Source organism: Elephantulus edwardii, unplaced genomic scaffold, assembly GCF_000299155.1.
Source record: "Elephantulus edwardii isolate Elephantulus edwardi_28Jun2011 unplaced genomic scaffold, EleEdw1.0 scaffold00133, whole genome shotgun sequence".
NCBI lineage: Eukaryota > Metazoa > Chordata > Mammalia > Macroscelidea > Macroscelididae > Elephantulus > Elephantulus edwardii.
Genome location: NW_006399883.1, coordinates 9,197,822 through 9,220,033, shown reverse-complemented (window position 1 = coordinate 9,220,033; position 22,212 = coordinate 9,197,822). Strand labels below are relative to the sequence as shown.

At 45.7% G+C, this 22,212-nt stretch overlaps 1 protein-coding gene and 1 pseudogene across 1 annotated transcript; one reads left to right on the top strand and one right to left on the bottom strand.

The window, feature by feature from the left end:
- Window positions 1–5,669: 5,669 nt before the first annotated feature.
- AGPAT3 (1-acylglycerol-3-phosphate O-acyltransferase 3) lies at window positions 5,670–20,477 on the bottom strand. Its single transcript, XM_006893946.1, has 8 exons — window positions 20,300–20,477; window positions 17,342–17,511; window positions 16,520–16,681; window positions 14,405–14,558; window positions 14,094–14,196; window positions 10,574–10,649; window positions 6,869–7,067; window positions 5,670–5,758 (listed from the first exon to the last, which is right to left on the bottom strand). The coding sequence occupies exons 1-8, from the start codon at window positions 20,475–20,477 to the stop codon at window positions 5,670–5,672; spliced, it is 1,131 nt and encodes a 376-aa protein (XP_006894008.1).
- Window positions 10,137–10,463, top strand: LOC102844519 (annotated as a pseudogene).
- Window positions 20,478–22,212: the final 1,735 nt, after the last annotated feature.

The following is a 22,212-nucleotide window of genomic DNA, read 5'->3' as shown; positions in this document are numbered from 1 at the left end:
GATATAGGAGCCAGGTTCTTCCTGGTGCTTTAGGAAGTCTTAGAGCCATGTGAGGCTGGGCACACAGCTGCCTTTAGGGGGTGGGACAAGGGTGGAGGCTGCACAGCAGACCAGCAAGGCTATCCCCCAGCAGAGGCCACACATGGTTCATTCAGCATAATTTATTTTCAGAAGACTGACAAATGAAAACTGGGTAGAGCTCTTGCTTTGAACAAGTTTTTCCATTATAAAGAATAAAAAGATTCCTTGGTTGAAATTTTTCTGCATAGTATGAATTTTTTACCTAGTCCATCAAAAACAAAACCCACCATTTTTATGTATACATGCCTGCTTTGGAAAACCTTTTTGTCTGTGATGGCTTTTGGGGATGGAGTCTCTTGACATCTTTTAAATACCCGCTAAGTTTTCCTCATACTTTTTCCAGTTTGCCACTCATTGCCTTGGTTTTTCCACTTTCCAGAATGCTACTTGACCAGGAACAAAAAGACTCGAGGAGGAAAATCAGCTGAAAAACTTTAAAAGCAGTGGACACTGTCCCCAGAGAAAGCCTATCTGGGAGGACTTGCCCAGTGAATATGCTTTAGCCACCAAGCTCTTCCGCTAGCAGTCTTGTTTTCCTGGGAAAAGTCCAGTCTTAAGCTACCATGCAAAGTGGAAGAAAAGAAACAGGAAGGGACAACAAATCCCTTGCGTATGTTATGGACCTTTTCCTTTCATAGCAGCTATTGGGATGGACAAGGGTGGTGCCTGTAGCACTGGTACTTACAAAATTCTGCTGAGCAAGAGCTAATGGCCATCCAGGCAGGCTTATCACACGTGTACAAAGTGATCTTTGCATAGCACAGAAACAGAGACAGTTGTTTGGGACACAGGCTTGGAAAGTCTAAATTATATCCCTCCCTTTCCCCAGCCTCTACATTTTTATAAACATTTTACATGTTTATCCTCAACTACATAAAGCTTTTAAGTTGCAAAAATTGTAAAAAATGAAGTTTACAAAAGGAAACATCATACATTTGTGCCCTGTACACAATGCACCACTGCCCCTTCCTGCAGCGGATAGTTAGCCTAGTGGATCCTCAGTAACAAAAAACTCCGAAGGTCAGCCTCACACATCCAGACGCGGTGTCAGTGTGTTCTTCCAAAGAACTGTCACGTACAATTAAGAGTACTTGCTGGCAATCTTGGTGACTGAGGGGCCAGGCGATTTCCCCAGCATTTAGACAATGAACTATTTGATTGTCAAAACTTACAATTCTGAAAAAATAAACACAAGGAGATCAGGTGTGTTTCTCCATTGCATCAAGTAAGTCCAGTTTAATTTAATACAATTTAGTGCATTTCAGTGTCTCATTCACAGTTCGGCTTCTGTCCAAATACTTTTGCAACAAAAAAAAATTAGGAAACTGAGAAATTTATGAGGAAAGAAAGCCCCAGGTGAACTTGTCATTACAAAGCTTACAAAGTCTGAAAGCGATTTAGCCATCGTGGGAAGATGCGCTGCTGCCTGTGCTGTCTGGAGCCACCCCTGTGGTCCTTTCTAGCATCCCTAAAAGTGCTCTTGTCATGTCTTTCCTGAGTGGTTTGAGAGGATGCTGCCATTTTAATGAAATCAGCAGCAGCAGAGGCTTGTTATAACCCTTGTATGTCAATGTACACCCCCACCAATTAAGCAGATGACAGTAATGGCATCTTTTGCCCCAAAACTGTCCCTGCACTTTTTTGGTATTCTGTCCTCAGTGTACAAGATCGTGGAATCCGAATGACCCAGTTCACCCAACTACCCCACCACAAGGCTGCAACCTAAGTGTGGTGGTGTTCCTGGGCCCCACCCTGGGCCTGGGATGCATCTGCTTTGGGGCTAGCAAACTGTCAGGACAGGTGCCCAGGCCAGGGACATGCTGTTTCCAGAAGAAGGCAAGTGGCGTGGCGGGTCCATGGTTTTAACCCAAGGTCTGGTTACACTGCAGAGACGTTGGAAGCCACATCACACCATTTAACACAAACAGTTGCATGCCAGGGAACTGCAGCCATTGGCAGGAAATTCAAAGCATGAGGTTATGCACGCAGTTGGACAATTCAGGTGGAAATCGGCAGGGCTGGAAAGGTTATATTTGGCTTGTCCTGTAATTATCTCAGGCAGAGGTAAAGCAACATGCAGAGTTTCTTATGCTTTACCCCAAATTTGAATCACAATGGTGGTGGGCAGCACACTGTGGGGTCTGACCCCTGCTTTTTCTTCAGCTCAACTCAACACTCAGCATCTCAACTACATGAGTGTAAGGAGAGTTCTCATGCCATGATACACAGGTGGGGAGAAATGGCAGCAGACAATATAGAGAAGTTGATCAATTACAATAGCTGCATTATTTGCTTACAAGAAAGTGCTGCTTACATTGTTTTATATGATTGTTCAGTGTTTTATTAGATATTCACAGCTCACCCCTTTCACCAGACTGTGTTTAAGGATAGGGCCCTCAAGCACCTGGAATGAGGTGGTGCGTCCAGCATACCATCACCAAGTGCCAGGCTAGTGAGGTCAATGCTATCTCCTTGTTAAAAGTCATCCATAGGTGGTCATATGTAACCTTCTTCAAGGCCTTAGTGTTGAAAAAGAAGGGGAATTATATGAGTGTTCCAAAATCTAGGAATCCCTTCCTTCCCCTGGCATGCCCTGGGACAGTCACTACGATTACGAAAAAGACCTCAAAGACAAAACCCAGGGAAGCGTCAGATGCTGGTCTCTGCCACAAGGCATCATGCCATTAGAAGTCCCTGGGTCCCTGCAAAGGACTGCAGCCCGCTGTCTCCAGCTCCACACTGCCAGTGGCATCTGCTCATGGGCAGTTCTGGGAAGGTCACAGCCCTAACTTGGCTGAGACCACTGGAGAATGACCAGAAAGACTGGGAGTGGGAGAGGGAGGGGCAACTACAATGAAGTGGGCAGAGTCCATGGAAAAACTGGTGGGAGATCCCACACACTAGTGCCTCCTTCTGCCAGAGGCCAAGGAGAGCTGGAGACCACACCCCAGGCCCAAACTCAATCAGGGGAGGCTACTGGGGACATAGGCAGTGCAGTGAGCGCCCATTAGCACCTTCCCTAAATACTCCCCACCTCAGTCTAGTGCTCCAGCCTTGACTAGCAAGGGCTGTCCAAAAGCGGCGTCACTCACCCCCACACAGCCTAAATTCTGAAATTAGCAATGAAGCTCAGGTGCAGGTATGGGAGGAAGAGGGAAGAACTGTCTCGCAATTTCTTAATTTGAAAAAAAAAAAAAAAACTAAATTAGCTTCCCCTTTCCTTCCAGGATGAAAGGATGAGTGGAAAGCAAAGGCCACCCCTTCTCAAAAAATACCCGAAAGCACTCAGGGTTTTGTTTTTATTGCTTTCAAAGGGCTTGTGTTTAGGTGCACAAGTGAAGCTGCTTTAAATCAGAAGGGATGAGGGAGATTGTGAGTCTATGCACACTGTCGCAATTGCTACTCTAACCTGTGATTGATTCTTCATTGGCAGACTCTACGCAGAATCACATATATTAACTTTAAAGAGAGGAAACTCTGGGGGAATGAGAACTGTTCGTTCAATGGCAAAAATATCTAGATTCACATTTCTAGGCTCTGTCACCTGTCCTATAATACCTTTCAACACGCTCCCTTTAAAATTGCTCAGTATGTAAGTATTACTCAATGACATGGACACAAGTGAAAACAGTCAGGTAGACACTCGGAAGCACCTGCCCGGGTGGTAGTGTTAATGGGGGGGGGGGGGCAGTTGGGCACTAAGACAGAGGAAGCCGGCTTGCAAAATGAACACATGGTGGAGCTGCGTTCTGTTCTGCTTTCCTTTCCGACTCCACAGGGAATTTTAATTTTTCATTCACACTCTGGAGCAGGCGGGCATCATCTGGGTGAACACCTCTGATTCAATTTGGCTTCTAATTTTCTCATCTCTTTCTTCCAAATGTCTTTTTCTTTTTGACCACTTGGAAAAGCTTATCTACCAGTATTCAGAATGCTGGTTGGAATCTCTCAGGGAGAATGCCAATTGTTTTCTCCTTGCTAAAAAAAGATGAGGAGTGTGTGACATAAAAAAGAAAAAAAAGCAAGTGGAGAGTTAATTTAAGAAAAGCTGAATGTGGACAGGGGAACAGTTAGCTGAGGCTAAGCCTGAGCCTGGATGTGGGCAGGGAGAGCCCAAGGACCTCTTGTCCACTCTGACCAGCTCCCCACTTGGACAGAGCTTACATTCAACATGCTGTGGGGAAGCACCTGCCCATCTGGAGAACATCCATTTCCACCAGAGCTGTAGGTCGAGGGAAGTCCCTCCTGCAGGGACGAGAAAGATGAGCATAAGCCAAGTGCTCCCTCACTCTCTGGCTCTCTGGAAACCCCTTGAAGACTGCCATGTGCATGGAGGGAGTAAGGAAGCAGCATGAACAACAGGTGTGGTGCCTGGATGGGCAGTACAGCCCAGGCTGCCTGGAGAAGCAGCTTCCCAGCCTGCCCCCCACGACACAGCACCTGTGACATCTCCAGAGGGGACAGAGAAGGGAAGGGAAGATCACCCACCGCCTCTAATCTTCACTGGGAAGCGAAGCACAACCTATCACCTAGAAGCAAAAAATAAAATCTCTAAAATCCCTCTAGCCCAGCGTTAGCAGTCTCCGCTACCTTTTAAGAAGAAATAGGCTTGATGGTGATGTTAAAACCCTCCTACAGAGACCTGCCGAGGGCAGTGGCCTGCTGTCTGGGGGACAATGAAGGGGTGCTGTTCACGTTCCACCAGCCCCAGCACATGGCTCCTCCAGGCTGCAGTGTCTGGCCCCCTGTGGCAACCGCAGGACCCAGTACAGAGAGGGCCAGGGGTCTGAGGGCTACTGTGGGGAAGTGAAGGGTCAGGGACTCTGGAACACATGAGAAGCTTCATATTTCATTGAGGTCTCAGGGCCCGCTTCACTTTAAAAACAGGTTTAAGGTATTTACACAGAGATGGGGAAAATGTTGCCAAAAATGGCTCTCTTGAGCCCCGGTGCAGGGCAGGAAGGAAAACTGGATTTGCTACGAATCCCTCTGATTTACATTCATATGTGCTTATCACTAAGAGAGGGTTCTCTGTGGTGCTCCACAACCCCACAGTCCAGAAGCCACGGTGCACCACCAAGCAGGGCAGAAGGAACTTGAGGTGGGGGCTTCTGGGACCAGTATGAACCCATCCCCAGAAAGACAGCAGAGAATTCACGGATGGACAGGTCTTCAGGAATGCAGGGAAGAGGAGGGGCCAGAATAAGATTCCAAAGTGAGGGATAAAAACCAAAAACTAGATCTAAGGTTAAGAAGAGGAAGCATCCGAAGCTCCCTCTCGCAAGCAGAGTTCTTGAAAGATGACATCCACATGAGACTGACTGTAGGAACTGCCTCCCCCATCAAGTACGCCCTCCAAGCAGCCCTCCTCAGCCCCAATGGACACGCTGGCAGGCCAGGTGGGCAAGAGTCTTCTCTGTCAGTCCATACGGGCGCTTTACTCTTGGCTCAAGTTTTATTTGTTAATATTAGTCACCAGTTAATAAGAAAAATAGTTTCTAAGTGTCTCTTTTTCTCTGTGTGTACGTTGTTCTCTTTTTAATCGAGTTAATTGGATACCACCATCAATGTTCAATCGTAGCCATTAATTATTCCTTTTTCTTAAATTCTTGGTTTCCATAATTGGAGCCTTTTTCTATCTCTGTTACTCCAATCAGTCTGCGGACTCCAAAGGATGCTTGAAGGGAAGAAAAGAGAGAACGCAGTTAGCCAATTGCAGTGCCAGTGAGCAGTTAAGAAGCCCACTAAGGAACCCACCTTACTCTGGCCTAGATTCTAGGGACTGTGGCAGCCTGGCCTTTTCTTCCTCTTTCCTGTTCCCTGGAGGGTCCCTAAAGGAAATGGAAGGCCTTGGCGCTCCACCATCTGGTGAGCATGTGATGCCTTATCTTCCCATCTGCTGCATCAAATCCCACTGACCTAGCCACTTATTCTTCAACAGGGCATGTCCCATCTTATTCCTCAATAGAGCCTGAGACTATTGCAGGAGTGGGGGCCGGGGGAATGGTGGTGCCTCATCAGACCCCAACACATGGCTGCAACTGGACAAGAGGACAGATTCAAGCCATGCTGACGTAGTGATTGACCTGTCCTTCCAGGACATAGTGAAGGTGGAGGATACGGTAGCCCCAAATCAACCTATAGTTCAATGTGAGGGATGGTGGTGATACAGTGCTCCTCGTACTTCCACCATGCTATGGTAGGAAGAAAGCAAGAAACAAGGAGGAGTTGAGACAACTGGGACGGAACTATCTATGTACACTCTTAGTCCACATGTAGCATCCAGCAATTTACAAGGAACACCCAGGAGGGGATTAACACTGGGTGGTTGGTTAGCACTCTGGGGACTACTAATAGGACATTTGACAGTTCAAATACATTCAGAAACAATCACCTTGGAAGAAAAGCCCACTTCTAAATAACAAGCCATCAAAAACTCTGCAGAACACAATTCTAAGTCGGAAATAACTTGATGACAACTGGTTTATGCTTATTCACAAGTAACCATGATATTCTGGTGGCACTGTCCATGGGGGCTGCCCCAGTACCCCAAGGCTGCGTCCTTTTGGGGGTCAAAGTCCCCAGCAGCTTTGAAGAAGGATGGGCAATTTCCAGCTGTGAAATTATCATCCTTAGAAACCAAATGGAGAGTCAGTTATATGAGCTGGCTGTGACTTATGACAATGAGTTATGAGATAAACCATGACTGATGGCAGAGTTCTGGGCATGGGGCCTGGTACAGTCAGACTCTCAAACTAGGAGCTATTTTCACCTTCCCATTCAGTACCTGCTCCAACAAAGCCCAAGAATGTAAGGATCAGGAGAGGGGATCCACTTGCAAAGACGCTCAAGACAAAACTGAAAAGGGAAGACAGGAGAATGGTGGCCCAGAAGAAGAAGTTGAGGAGAGTCCATGGCCGTCTGGCAGGTTTAAACTGCTGCCCTGGAAAAACGCCTTTCTGATTGTATGTCTCTTGTAATGCATCCTGGAGGAGTAAAAATGAAAACAAGAAAAGCTCCATTAGATATTATTCTCTTAACACAAGAGAAAGTTAATTATTTGCAATAAAAGATGATTCAAACTCCCAAGCACCATACATTCTAAAGAAATGGCCAAACATCATAGAAGTTGGGTGATGATTTCTTTTTTTGGGGCAAATCTTTGGTAGGCATCAGAAGCTTAAAAATGAAACTAAATACAGACCCTTTGACTCAGCCATTCTCGAAAGAAAATAAGCAGTTAAGGGTGAAAAGTATATTCAGAGATCAAAGGCCTGGAAGAAGAACAGGTACTCATATACCCACATGACAGTGATCCTTCTCCCAGGCGGGAGATAGCATAGGTAAGAGTTATGATTGGCTCGGAGCCCAAGCATCTGGCCCTAGATTCTGGTGTCATTCCCTAACGTGCTATCAGCACACGGTTAACTTCTTTCCTTAGTGTCCTTGTCTGCCAAGTGAGGATAATGACAGCAACCACACACAGATCAGGAGGAGAGATACACCAGGTGAGGGTGTGGGACAGAAAATCTGGCCAGAGGCATTCTCAGGAGATGACACTGTTAGAGCTTGTTAACCAGTGAAATGGGATGCAGTGCAAACATCTAACAGCATGAGCTGAAGAACAGCTTACAGGCTAAGTACAACAGAATCCTATGTTCCCTGTTTTAACCTTTCATATTTTCTCTCGAAGCAGCACATTCAGAGTAATTTTCTCAAATCTATTTGCCAGTTCACAAATTCTCTTTAGAGAAATCTAACTTAATTTGTTGACTAGTTTCTCATAAGTTATACCTGGCTTTTAAAAAATGTTGGTGCAACCATTGTGGAAGGTGGTGTGGCGTTTTCTCAAAAAATTGAGAATAGAGATACCATTTGACCCAGCAATCCCATTACTGGGAACATACCCCAGAGAGACCATATCTGCCATCCAAGCAGATAAATGCACACCCATGTTTATTGCAGCTTTGTTTACAATAGCAAAGAGTTGGAAGCAGCCTAAGGGCCCATCAACAAATGAATGGATAGAGAAGCTGTGGTATATCCACACAATGAAATACTACGCAGCATTGAAAAACAAGGAACTTATGCAATATTATTCAAAGTGGGTGACCCTGGAGGACATTATGCTGAGTGAAATATCTCAGTCACAAAGGGACAAATACTGCATGGTGCCACTGTTGTAGAATGGGTCTGACATCAGGGTGGGGGTATGACAGAAAAAACTGGATAAATTATGTATATTGTATTGAAACAGATGAGGGAAAGAATAGATTAGAAGTGATATATGATTGAGTATTATGGTTAGCACAGGAATCCAGAATTAAGGTTGCATAGAGAAGAACTCGGGGTGGGGGGTGGGGGGAAGGGACATGGGAATTGTATACTAATGAAGGAATTTTTTTTCTCTCTCTTTGAAGGGGGAAGCGAGCTGGTGGGGAGGGGTGGGAAGGGAGAAAATTGTGGCAATGAATGAATGGAAATCCAAAACCTCTGTAAAAAAAAAAAAATTAAAAAAATGTGCCCATGTTTTTATAGGTCTTATTATTTTCTTTCCAACCCTTTTTGTGACTAACTATTCTTAGTCTCTCTCTAAGATGGATGTCAGAGAGACTCTCAATATTGCACTGGAACACTGAGAAGCCAAAGCAAACGGAAGAAATCACGAAATTAAGGAGCCGCATAGAAAATTTCAAAGGCAGAAGACAAAGCAAAGTATAAAATAATATATGCAAAGAGCTGGAATCAGAAACTCAAAAAGGCCAAACTTGCTCAATATTTCTTCAGGTGAAAGAACTGAAGAACAAATTCAAGCCTTGAGTTGCAATACTTCAGGATGCTTTGGGGAGAATATGAAATGATCCAGGAAAGCACTGAAAGAAGATGGAAAGAGTATACAGAGTCACTGAACCAAAAGGAATTGGTGGACCAGAATTCCATGAAATAATGAATGAACAAGAGCCTGTGGTGATGAAGGAAGTTCAAGCTGCTCTGAAAGACTTGGCAAAAAAATGAAGGCCCCAGGAATCGATGGTACACCCAAATGACATATTTCAACAAACAGATGCTGCCTTGGAGGAGCTCACAAAGTTGTGCCAAGAAATCTTGAGGACAGCCACCTGGCCAACTGACTTAAAAGAGATCTATATTTGTTCCCATTACAAAGAAAGGTGACCTGACAGAGTGTGGAAATTATTGAACGATATCATTATTACATACAAGCAAGATTCTGCTGAAAATTATCCAAAAATGTCTGGATCAACAGAGAACTGCCAGATGTGCAGGTTTGGTTTAGAAGAGGCTGTGGCACTAGGGATATTATAGCTAATGTCAGATGGATATTGGCTGAAAGCAGAGAGTACCAAGGAATGTCTGTGTTTCATTGACTATCCACAGGCATTTGACTGTGTGGATCACAGCAAACTGTGGCTGACTCTGAGAAGAATGGGAATCCCAGAACACTTGATTGTGCTAATGCAAAACCTATACTTGGACCAGGAAGCAGTCATCAGAACAGAACAAGGGAACACTATATGGTTTAAAATTGGGAATGGTGTATGCCAGGGATATGTCCTATCTCCATTTGTTGTTAAGTTATGGTGGGAAAGGTAGAGGGTCAGAGAAAGAGGGAGAGGAACCTGGATCGATGCAGTGACTGCAGTAGTGGGCTTGAGCATATCAGAAATGATGAGGGTGACACAGGACAGAGGAAGATTCAGATCTTTTGTTCTTAGGTTTGCTATGAGTCAATTTAATGGCACCTACTAACAACAACTGCATATAGCACTAATTTCTTTTTACATGTTAAAAAAAAATCCCAACAAATTTTATTAGGCATAGTTTGGAAGCATTGTGTTTTCTTTCATACTTTCCTTTATTATGGAATTTCTCAAAAGAGAAGAAAAAATTAAGGACTAGAGACAAGTACCAGAGAACTGCCTGGAAGATCAGTGTGTGCTACCAGGATCAGCGGTGTCCCTCAAACAAGACTGACGAAAAGCTACTAAAGTTCCTATGGAAACAAAGTAGAATTTCAAAGAGAATAATGTACGGAGAGGAGAAAACATGGTGGCTGTGAAGGCCCAGGAGCCATGATCATCAAATTGTTATCGTCTGATGGCCATGAATTTACAGAATAAGAGAACTTGCACTAATGTCAGGAATAATAAAAGCAATGTTGAGTGGCAAAGGTCAGTTTGCTGAAAATGAAACCAAATGAGGTCGGTTTTAGAGAGATCCTGTCACATGTTCCATCAAAAGTTTGTGTGTATTTTACCTACAAGGTTTGCTACACTAACAGCTCTACCTAGATTCCCAAATTTGCAACTATACCTGAAATTGTACTAGAACTGCTGATGGCTGCAGAAATCTTAGTTAAATAAAATAAATTATAATACATTCTTAATGTTTTAAAAGATTTTAAAAATTCCTAGAAGCCAAAAGAACCACCCAATAGGAGTTCAGACTGTCAAGGCTCTGCCAAGCACCTTACCTTCTCCTGGTACAGTTTATGAAGCCACTGAGCCGCTTCATTCTCATCCTGTGGGATCTCTTCCAGAGGATACCTCCTGTTTGATTAAGAACATTGCAAAGTCAATAGGAGATGGCACTAACTAAAAAGGATGAAAAGGAAAACAATTTTATTACGCTACTTGGAGGGTCTTTATGGTTCAAATTTTACTCTCAATTTTTAAAAACAAACAGAAATAGTAGTAAATTGTCCTTGTGTGGTCCCCTTGTGAGCTCTTCTGGGCCAACCAAGAACTGCAAAGGGCGGGGGACAAGAGACACTCTCCGTGTCTGAGGTGAGTGAGAACACCAGACGACCAGGGATAAGAGCTGTGGTAATGCTGACCCAGGTCTTCTTTGACTGTCCTGTTATAGGAAAGCACATCCTATAATATAGCAAACCACAGCACTCTAAGTTGGGAACAATCAAGTGACATGCTGATCTGCCTTTCCCCCATGTTACCATCTTGACCACCCAAGGTGCCAAATCAGTCACGATGTCACTGGGCCAGTAATGGGTCAAAACGCAGGCTCTGGTTTCAGATCCAATGCAGAAACTTCAAAGCTCGTATTCCTCATTTCAGAATGAAGGAGGAGATCGTAGGCCTGCTATTAGCCAATCTATTACAAAATTCAACCTTATTTCCATTTTCTTATTTTTATTTCCATTTTCTAGGAGAAAATGTGGCCTGAGCAGGAGAGATGCAGATCAGTGTTCAGTTGTGAACTGAGTTGGACTCCAGTCTTCTGTAAGGGGCTGCTGAACAAGTGGCACCTGCACGCCTTCAGGCCAGTCTGTGGTCTTGGACTGAGCAGCAATAAACCTATCTTAGGAGTAGAAGTAGAGCTCACACCCAGAATTTCTTCCTTGATCATAGCCTTCGACAGCAGCCTGCTCTTCCTTTTTTTCCTCTCTTCTGGATCTCTGTAGAGATCAGGCATATCTCCTGTGCGTGCTCCAGGTAGATGGTGTTGCCCATGTGCAAAACTTCCAGGAGGGCCAGCATCCACCACAAGATTCATGGAGCAAGCTGACTTCGGAAGGCAATGTCCTTGTAGCGCAGAGGAGAAATCCATGTTATGCTTGGCAATGGTGGGAAATTTAATCTAAGATGCCTCTGTCAGAGGCTGGTGGGCAGGGCTAGGATCAGTGGCCATAGGAATAGCTCCCAGAAAGCTGCCTGAACCTGGTAAATGAAGCCTCCATGTTGTTGTATGTAACACTGAGTCGCCTGTGACTCAGTGACCCTACACATGACAGCTCTGAACTCTGCCCTATCCTGATCCAGTCTCTCTCTGACACATCTACCCCCGTTACACTAGTTACTGGGTCAATCCATCTCATGCAGATCTTCCTCTCTTGCACTGTTCCTCCATCTTACCAAGCATGATGTCCTTCTCCATAGACTGGTCTCTCTTGGCAACATGCCCCAAAGTATGTAAGATGGAGCGTCAAAATCCTTGCCCCCAAGAAGAAACTTGGTTTCACCCCCTCTCTGACTTGTTTGTCTCTTGGTGGTCCATGGTTTGTTCAAAATTTCTCCAGCACCACAACTCAAAGACATTGATTCTTCTTCTGTCATCCATCATTGTCCAGCTCTCTGATACCCAGCAAGTGATTATGAAGACCGTGACCTGAAGCAGGTGTACCTTAGTCTTCAGACTGACATCATTGCTCTCTAGCATTTTGGAAAGGTCCCTGATAGCAGATTTCCCGAATGGAATTCATCTTTTGATTTCCTGGCTGTGTGTCAGGGATGCATTGTTTCCATACCTTTTCACTCTACGGGGAACAGATCATTTAGGAGGATGAACTTTGAGGAAAAATGTGGTATCTGGATCGCAAAAAGACTCAAATAACCTGTTAAATGCAAATAATACAACCTTTCTTGCTGAAACTAAGGAGGACCTGAAGCATTTGCTGCAGAAGGTCAAGGACTGTAGTGTTCATTATGGATTGAAGCTCAGCATCAAGTAGACAAAGATTCTTGCCACTGGGCCAACTGGCAGGACTGTGATAGATGGAGAAGAGATTGAAGTTGTTAACAATCACAGATTCCTCTGTTCCATAATCAACACTCTTGGACCCACTAATGAGAAAGCCTCCACGAGTGACTAAAATAACAAAAAACCTCATTGCTCATAACCAGTCATCTGTAGGGTTTCTGAGGCTGTAAATCACACAGGAGAGTGCTAGTCTTTCTCCTGAGGAGTCACTGGCGGAGTTGAACCACTGGAGAGGTGCAGCCGTTGGGTTAGCAGTACAACTGTAGTACCCAGCAAATAGAAGCGGTTCGAAAGGCAACAGGAAGTTTCAGCACAGCCCCCTGCCCAGCATTACTAGAAGATACGGCACTAATATCAGCTGGGTTTTCAGTGGTATCAATGGCCCAAGCTGCCAGGAAAAGCTCCTCCTCCCAGGTCCTCTTCCGGTTTATGATATACATGGCATCACTTTTTCTTTAGAAGATGTATTTTTCCATCTTGAAGTCAAGGCTCACACCGACTGAGTTCCTACTACAAGGAATTTGAGAGCGCCATTGCCTTCATCTGCAGGCAGGACATCAAGGGCTCTGGACATTTTGGATTCCCCCTTTAAGTTACAATAGGAGCCAGGGCAACACCATATGGACCCTTCTCTGGGTAACATGGAAAGCTAATCTGAGAACTTTTAAGAATTCCAGAGCATTCTACCTTCACCTAGTTTTACTTCTTGGAGGCTCTGTGCATCCCTCTGGCTCTTACCAGCATGAGTCCTTGTATACAAAGGACTGACTGAGGGGCTGGTGCTGCTGTGGAATAAGCTGGGTGGTGCTAGCCAGTGTAGAGACCTGCAGGCCTCAAATCAGCCTTGTCCCTGGGGAATGTGGGGGCCATAGGCACCAGCTTGACAAGAATAGGATGCAGAGACAGAAGCAGACAAGAGAAGACAGCTTGTCCTTCCTGTGTTGCCGGTGAACATTTCGGTCCGAGCTCAAGCTCCAGCCCCAAGTGGCTCTTCTCATAAAGCCTCTTTGCTCCATCCCATGGGAAAGGGCAGCATCTTCCTGGAGCAGCTCTAACATTCAGTCCTCACCCTGGGCCTCACTGGTCCTGCCTCATCCCCTACATATGCTCCCATCACCTGTATGCCCTAGAAAGATGTACAGAGTTCCAAGTACTGACCCTAAAGTGGGGCCTGCCTCTGTGAAGTGAAGAGGGGGAGAGGGAGAGGGGAAGAGAGAGAGTACGCGCGTACACATGAGAGAGCGCAGCCTGAGAGGTGAGGGGCTCAGGAAACAAAACAATGGGGCTGTGTGATGTAATCAAGGAGAGCCCACGTTATGACCAACTGAGCAACCTCTGAGTTCTGGAGGCCCAGGCTCATTTCCTCTATCTTTTCCACAAGCGCAGCCCCACTCATGTGCATGTACACACAAACACACAGACACACACACACACAGGTGGGGAAGGCAGGTCAGGGGCAGGGGACACCCACCCGTGCTGACACCTGGCCTGCTCACCTCACACACATGTCTGCTTCATACTTCTTCCCATAGAGGATCCCCAGCAGAGACGGGTTCTTGTTCCCTCTGAAATTTAGCGTGACATCGTAGATAGCAGTGACTAGGGAGACAAAGGCAGGTAAGTGCCCCAGGAGATGTGGACCCCCCATTTTTCCAGATGACACAGATAGAACCCCTGGCTACCAACCCTCATCATCTCATACTGGTCTGGAACCAACTGAAATCTCTGCTTGTTCATTTTTAACAATTCATTGCTTTCAAACTCTGCAGCAAAGAGAGGAGCATGGGCTGGTGACCACAGGACCTACCTGTCCCCCGGAGGCACTGGATTGCGGTAGTGAAGCCCTTGGTTCGAGGCAGCAGATGGTACTTGAGCGGGGGCAGCCCCTTGGCGGCGGCCACCTCCATGCTGACACGATGCTTTGTCTCTGTGAAGCGTGTCCCCTCGCAGTACAGAAGGAACTAAGACACAAGACAGCACACGTGATCCCAGCGCCCCAGCATACTGGGACCAATGGCCGAGTAGGCCCAGAATCTTCTGAATCCCACATGGAGCAAAGGCGGAGGGGATTGCAGAATGCTAAGAGCTGTGCTAGTGACAGGTATGTGGCTTTGGCTGGAATGAAAGTGACTTGTTTTAGGTCTGTGGACTAATTCACTTACATGGCAGATGCTGTATTTCACTTACTCTAAAAGGATACAAAATACAACTTTCCAGAAAGAAGCAAAACACAATGGCACATCTGCACAGCAGCCTCCAATCTGACAGGAAAGACTTTCCATCCACTCAGTGGTTCAGGTACAAACAAGGACCAGTTTTTGAAGGACAGTCATAGAGCAAAGGAAGGACTAGAGAAAAGCAACAGGCAAGCTTCCTGCTGTCACAATGTCAGAAGCTGCCCTGTCAACCACCTCTGAGAGGTTGAACACCATGCTGCCCTTTTCCTGCCTTGCCTGCTGGGGGTGGGGTCAAAGGTGTTTTCCATAGGCTACAACTCCTTCTATTTTCTTTATTTATTTAATCAGTACCCCACCACCACCAATTATGCAGTCTAGTTTCTCAGATTTGGGGAAATGGCAGGCATCAGCACATCTGGAGAACAATGGATAAGCCTCTCCCTGGGAAAACCTTCGTTATCATGGTATCTCCCCTGCCAGGTAAGTATATGACTGAGCTTGAGATTGTTAACAGCTTGGCTGAACAATCAACACTCTTGGCAGCCAGGAAATCGAAAGATGAACAGCATTGGGAAAGTCTGCAGTCAGGGACCTCTTCAGAGTACTGAAGAGCAACAATGTCAGTCTGGAGACAAAGGTGTGTCTGATTCAGGCCATAGTCTTCGCAATTACTTGCTATGCATCAGAAAGCTGGACAATGACTAGAGATGACAGAAGGATAATTGGTGCTTATGAGCTGTGGTGCTAGAGAAGAGTATTAAATAACATGGACTGCTAGAACAAACAAGTTCATCCTGGAGAGGATAAAACCAGCCTACTCCATGGAGGTAAGGATTCTGAAGCTCTCAAATATTTTGGGCATGTTGCCAGGAGGGATGAGTCCTTGGAGAGAGACATCATGCTAGGGAGGGTGAAGGGAGAGCAAGAGAGGAAGGTCCTGGATGAGATGGATGGACTTCATGACTGGGGTAATGGGGGTAGGTGTGTCAGAGACAATGAGGATGGCTCAGGATAGAGCAAGGTTCAAAGCTCTTGTACACAGGGTTGTTATGAGTCACACAACAAACAACAACAATTAAGTAAAGTAGAGGATGGTGCAACTGGTTGATACACTTGGTTGCTCACCAAAAACTTGGAGGTTTGAGTCTATTCAGAGGCACCTTGGAAGAAAGGTCTGGTAATCTGCCTGTGGAAAACCCGATGAGGCACAGTTCTACATGGAGTCAACTTGACAGCAACTAGTGGTGGTGGTGGTGGGGTGGTTAAAGTAGAGATTTGAAGACAGATTGAAAAGTCATTAAGATTTGCCCTCGAATGTATAATATAAACCTGGACAGCACAATCATGACATGAAAACTTTTTGGTAAAACAGGCTGCTCAACTGGGGAACTTAAATTGGCTTACTCAAGTTAATTTTTTCCCAGGAGAAATATATATAAACTTATGGCTGCCCTGTGTCCTTCCCTCCATCTCCTCTGTTCTAAGCTCTCCTAGAGCACTCTGGATCAAAAGTGGGGCTGGAGCAAGGGGCCAGAAGCAGGTGGCATGAGGACAGCCTGTAAGACTGGACAAGAGGGAGGAGTGTCCTCTGATGATACCTTTCCCAGTCCTTAGGGAGTGTCGGTTGTACAAGTTGTGACTTGGATGAGGGTATGTCAGGGAAGTGGTAAAGGCTGTGAAATGAGCTGCTCACTGTGTTGCCGCCACCTCCTGCCCCTCCTCAGTGTGTCTGAGGCCTGACTTACCCACATGAACTTGGGGTAGTCTGACAAACGCTTCAGCCCTTGAATCACAGTCTCCCTGTCTTCTTCCCATTTCCGTTTGCAGAATACAATCTCCAAGAAGTACCACGTCCAGCCAATGAGCGGGACGTAGAGCAGCTCCTTCTTGGCGAGGACTTTAGAGCTCTGAGGGAAGGGAAGGAGGACAACAGTTATTTGCAAATCGCACCATTGTGGGAGCTGGGTGAGCTCAGCAGAGCCGCGTGGCAGGCCACACAGGGACAGCAGGGCTAAGGTGTGACGTGCCCAGTGTCTCTCTGTGAACTGTGGATTTCCCACTTCAAAACATTCACTAGAGAACAGGGGGGCTCCTGAAGGTGGGGGCATTCAGACCGGCACTTCTTACAGGTGTATGCACCTATCCTACAGGTGAGAAAACTGAGGCTCAGTAAGGAGCTCATGTGTATGGGCTCCAGTAGCCAAGGTCCCTGATCTGTGCATCGCCACAGTGTCCCCGAGATGCTTTGGGAATGTTCTGATCTAGAAGTTCCTTCTGTGAAGGGATTTACTGTCTCAGAACTAGTTTAACTTCACCCAGCATGTTTGGGCTACCTGTGGTAGTTCTGGGCGTCCTGAAGCAGAAAAATCATAAAGGGCTAAGAAATGGGACAAGCATCTTAGAGAGGCCAGTACTAGCAGTCAGTGGCCCCCGTGTGGATTCCCTTCCACTCAATCCTGTATGCCAACTCATGGGACCCAGGGGCCAAAGGACAACCCATTGTGGGAGATGCTGGGTGCCAGGGAGCCCCCCAGTACCAACCCAGGGAACCTTGCCAAGCTGCTCACCCCCAGCATGCCAAACCGCTCACTAATTGTCCATCCACAGAGGAAGTCGATCTCGAAGTTGTGGTTGAGGATGATAACCGCGTGCTCCTTCCCGAACCGGTCTATCGTGGCCTGGTCCGTAAACAGGGTACACTCTGTGCACGACCACCACTCCAGGAGCATGACCAGCTCTGCAGACACAGGGGGTGTTGACACTCTGCAGGACACGGCCCCCCACACCCACAGTGTTGAGCCAGGTGCCAACCCTGCCCTGCCATGGGATTCACCACTGATTCTGTGACAGGAGAGGACCTGGAGCAGATATTTTTCAAGGGTTTCAGCCACAGTGAAATGTTCTGCTAAAAATGAGTTTTGATAGTCTCTCTTTTATAAGAGAGATAATAATAGGAATGGATGGAGAGTGAAAAATAAAACAGTGGGTCAATGTTCCATATTTATTTATATTAAAAAAGAAGAGTTTCTAGCTGTTGCCATGTACCCACTGACTTGGAAAAGGTTTCCATGCGGTCTAATTTGAGGGTGGTCTCTATGCTGAGTGGTGCTGATGGCTTGTGATCAACTTTGTCACAGAAGAAAGGCCTGCTGGTCGGCTTCTAAGGATTCCAGACAGAAGCCATGAGGAGCAGCTCTTCTCTGTCACACACCAGCTCGTCATGAGCCACAATCAGTTCGACGGCAGAGAGGCTAGGAGTTCTGGTTTTTTCTACTAGTATATTTACAGTAGGAAACAAGTGGAGAACATCCCCTTATCTACAGGTCAAACAGCTTCAGAGGACACAGGTGACAAGAGAAGGTGGAGCTTTCCCACGGTTCTGGGCTTGTCCCTGACATCCTGACACTTCTTTTCTTCCCACATAATTCTAATTTGAATGGAACCAACTGATTCTTCCTTTTACTGATCTGAATATCCTTGTCTCCCTGCAAAATGGAAAGGGCCTGCCATTGTATTATTTTTTACTTTAAGACAGTCAGTACAGGCATAGTCAGGAATGCACAACCGTTGGACCGGGGACATCTCTGAAGTCAGGTTTTTCTCATTTTAGAAAGCTCCTCAGTGCAGAGTGCCATTTGTGACAAAGCCACAGCACACCAGAGTCACTCACTAGTGTTTCTACAGCAGCATAAAAAAGAAATCAGTCTGAGAGGGACACAGATTATACACACCTGCACCCAGTCCAGTTTAGGTTTTGCCATGAGTCTATAGTTAACTTCTGAAAGCTTTCTGTTATAAGAATTTCTGGATTTCAGAATTGGGGCAGAGAAGAATACCTGTGGAGATGAGACCATGGACCTGGTGTGGGCTGAATGGAACCTCTCAAGAGCTAGGCCCATGCCCTCCTCACAACATGTAACTGGGACTTGGTTTGGGAAAAGGTCTTGACGGATTTAATTAAGTTATAGATCCTGAGATGAGATCACTGTGTACTAGCGGACTCTAAATCCAGTCACAAGGGTCCTTCTAAAGGAAAAGATAGAGACATGAGGGAGAAGGCCACGTGATGGAGACAAAGGCTGAGTGATGTCACCATAAGCCAAAGAACACCTGGTGCCTCACAGGCTGAAACGGGAGGTGGTCATCTCCTCCAGAACTTCTAGAGGAAAGCATAGTCCTGGGGACACTCCAACCTAGGGCTTCAGACTTCCAGAATGGCAAAACTATGGGGTTTTGTTGCTGTAAGCCACCAGCTTGTGGTACGTTATTACACCAGCCACTGGGAACAACACCCCCAAGGAGTCGGTCTTGCAAGTAAGCAAAGGTGAACTAGGAAATGGTACTGAATTTTCAGAACATCTGAATTTTCATTATCTAGTACTGCTAACACAGAGAGACAAAAGTGAACAGCTTTAACGAATGGGAAGTCATTTTCTTAGGGTGCTAGATTTGCCCCAGAGAAGGGCCTGCTCTCTCTGTGCTAGCTGTGGAGAGTCTTGGTTTCCCTCAGCATATGTGGGCCAGGTGCTTCTTCGGGATCTTCAAGGGTCCTGGCCTTCTCGTGTCACGGAGCTGCCTCATGTGGTGGCCCAAGCCCAAAAGAAACACTTTACTCTTTGTAAATTATTTCTCAGTGGTACTGAGGGTTCCTACCATAGCCTCAGCTTACCATTTCTCGCCTTGTATTTCTACCACCTTGTATTTTACAGACTACACCTTAGAGGGAGATGCTTTACTGTGATGGGATTAATAAGTGTTGGGAGTGCTGTATTTCATCAATAGTCCTCTTGCAACTATCTGATTCATTAGATCAGGGGGGATTATTACAGAGCATCCAAATTATAGCATTGTATACCTGAATTTTGGGGTGCATAATTTAACTCATGATATCCTAGTCAAAAACAAAACACTAAACCCATTATCTTTTTCACCATAAACTCTAAAAAATTGGATTGGTGGTGGTAGTGTTAAGATAATCTCTGTCTTAGGGTGGTTTGTGATTTCACTATAAAGTGTTCATTTGTCCAGCTTAGTCTACATTTTCTTATTAAATCTGATAAATCATGACTTTTTAAAAATCAGGAATATTTTCTAGCATTACCTATTCTAATGTCTTTCTCATCCAAACATGAACATAGGGTTTCATTCTAAGATCCCCTTTCTCCTAGTGTTTAGCACTCTTGGCTACACTCATTTATTTCCCCTATATTTATGTTCCGCTCACAGGTTCTCTCCATTCTGTGTCAAATCTAGTATAAAATTTATTCATTAAATTAAAAAATTTAACTTTCCTAGACTGATAATGAATTGTCTGTTGGCCAGGCCCCTCAAGCAGCCCCTCCAGAGGTGGCCACTGTCTGGGCGGGAGCTCCTGCCACTGCCCTTCATTTCAGACCCCATCAGCATGCCCACTCCCCTCTCTACAAGCCCTGCATGCCAGCAAGGCTGGAACTAGCTCACTCTGCAGCCAGTATCACATGACCACTGCTGTCAGGTCATTGTGCCACAGCCCAGGCAGTACTCACGGCTCCACAGCGAGTAGGCAAGGTGACAGTTTAACCGGCGGTACAGCTGCTTATTGATGGGCCAGAGGACTAGTGTGCATAGCTGGATGAAATTGATGATGAGCCCGCTCACCACGAAGATGAACCCGATGAGGAGGTGCACGATGAACTGGGTCTTGAGGAACGCGAGCAGGCCCATGGTCGCTACTCAGTAGCGAGTGCAAGGTCCTTCACTAAGAACAGCCGTCCTGCAAGGACAGGGGACACGTTTAGGATATGCCACCAAATGCTGATGAACGTTCCCACAACCAGATCAATGACAGGGTTTAGGCATTCCTTACTTGGGATGCCTTTTCCTTCTTAAAATAATGTTCACATGTACACTGTACACACATTCACACATTCACAGACAAATACAAAGACATAGAACACAATCACACACAGAATAAAGATTTTCTCACAGACTCACAAAGGCAGATAACACAGATACCTTTGCTCTCATGCATACCAGAATATATAGAGGGAAAAATAACTTAAAAACTCCAAAACCCCAAAACAAAACCCAAACAAAATAAACACCCATCAAACCAAACCCACTAAAATATTAGTGGTGAGTAATATGAAAGGGCACTCTGGCAGCTTACTTTTAAGGCATTACACTGCCAACCTAAAGGTATGTGGTTCTAATCTACCAGTTCTTCTGCCAAGAGAATAGATAATCCCTTCCAATGCAATTTACTGCCTCTGAAAACTGCTGGTGCTGTGAGTTGTTTCTGACCCAATGGTACATAATAACAACAATGATACAATAGTTAAAAGTATTATGAATCATTTTCTTTTTTTAAAAAGTCTCATGTAAAAGATCAAAACTACACATAAAATTCACATAAAAACAGATTAATTCAACTCCAGTGACCACATTTACTGCAATCAAGTAAATTCTCACTCATTAACTCCCAAACCATTGTGGCTTTTTAAATAAAAGACTTCTGTTTTGGCTTCTAACATGAAGGAATGACCCTCCACAACTTCTGCCCAAGATGTCTCAGGTTTTCCTCCCATGTGCATTTTTTGCTGCAAAGGTGACAGCCAAGCTCTCAATTGTGTGCTCATCCCAGGACATGGTCCTATGATGCTTGAGTATAGAGGAAAACATGCAGGTGTGGGTACTCCAACCTGTAGGTGGAGGGCTGGCAGAGTTACAGTCCAGGGGGCCAGGTCCACCTTGGGAACTTGCAGATACCAGGGGAGAGGGGACAACACTACCCTGCTGGGAGTGGGTGTGGCTTGGAGTGCCACTCTGAGCTCCCAGGCCCCTGAGACATGCAGTATAACTGCCTGAGCCCCCTGATGATCAGAACACACACGGGACCCACAAAATCAGGTTGACAGCACAGATGCTGCCCCTGGCCTGGGAAAGAGGTTCTGTGACCATCACCCTCAAGCTTCTACTAAACACAGAGCCCCTTTCACCATGCTCTACCCCACCCCCAGACTACTCCTATTCCTCCCAAACATGGTGACGGAAATGTGCAGGGCACAGCTGCCCCAAGACCTTGGGGGGTATCACGGATGCTGAGCACCCCCTCAGCCTCTAAAGCCAACACCTTTGGACATTCTCTCTCATCTGCTCCAAAAACAGCTTTCCTTTCAGAAATTAGCATGATAATGTCCTAATATAAGTAAACCCATATAATAATTTCTTCCAACTTTTAATTAAAAAAGTCAAACCTACAAAAGCACAACCAGATTCATCAGGTGTGAACACCTGCCTCACGTTAGGTCTCTCTAGATTTACAAAAAAAGTCCTAGTGACACAGTGATGAAGGACGTGGTTCTAACCAAAGCAGCAATCTGAACCTCCCCAGCCACTCCATGTGGCTGATGCTTCTATAAAACGGCAGCCTTGTGACTACTGTGTGAGGCTTCTACTC

Coding starts and splice junctions, on each gene's coding strand:
- AGPAT3 (XM_006893946.1), bottom strand. CDS start 20,477: ATGGGCCTGCTCGCGTTCCTCAAGACCCAGTTCATCGTGCACCTCCTC. Junction 14,197..14,404: donor CCAGTGCCTCCGGGGGACAG/GTAGGTCCTGTG, acceptor TTGTCTCCCTAG/TCACTGCTATCTACGATGTC. Junction 10,650..14,093: donor GAAGCAGACATGTGTGTGAG/GTGAGCAGGCCA, acceptor TTAATCAAACAG/GAGGTATCCTCTGGAAGAGA.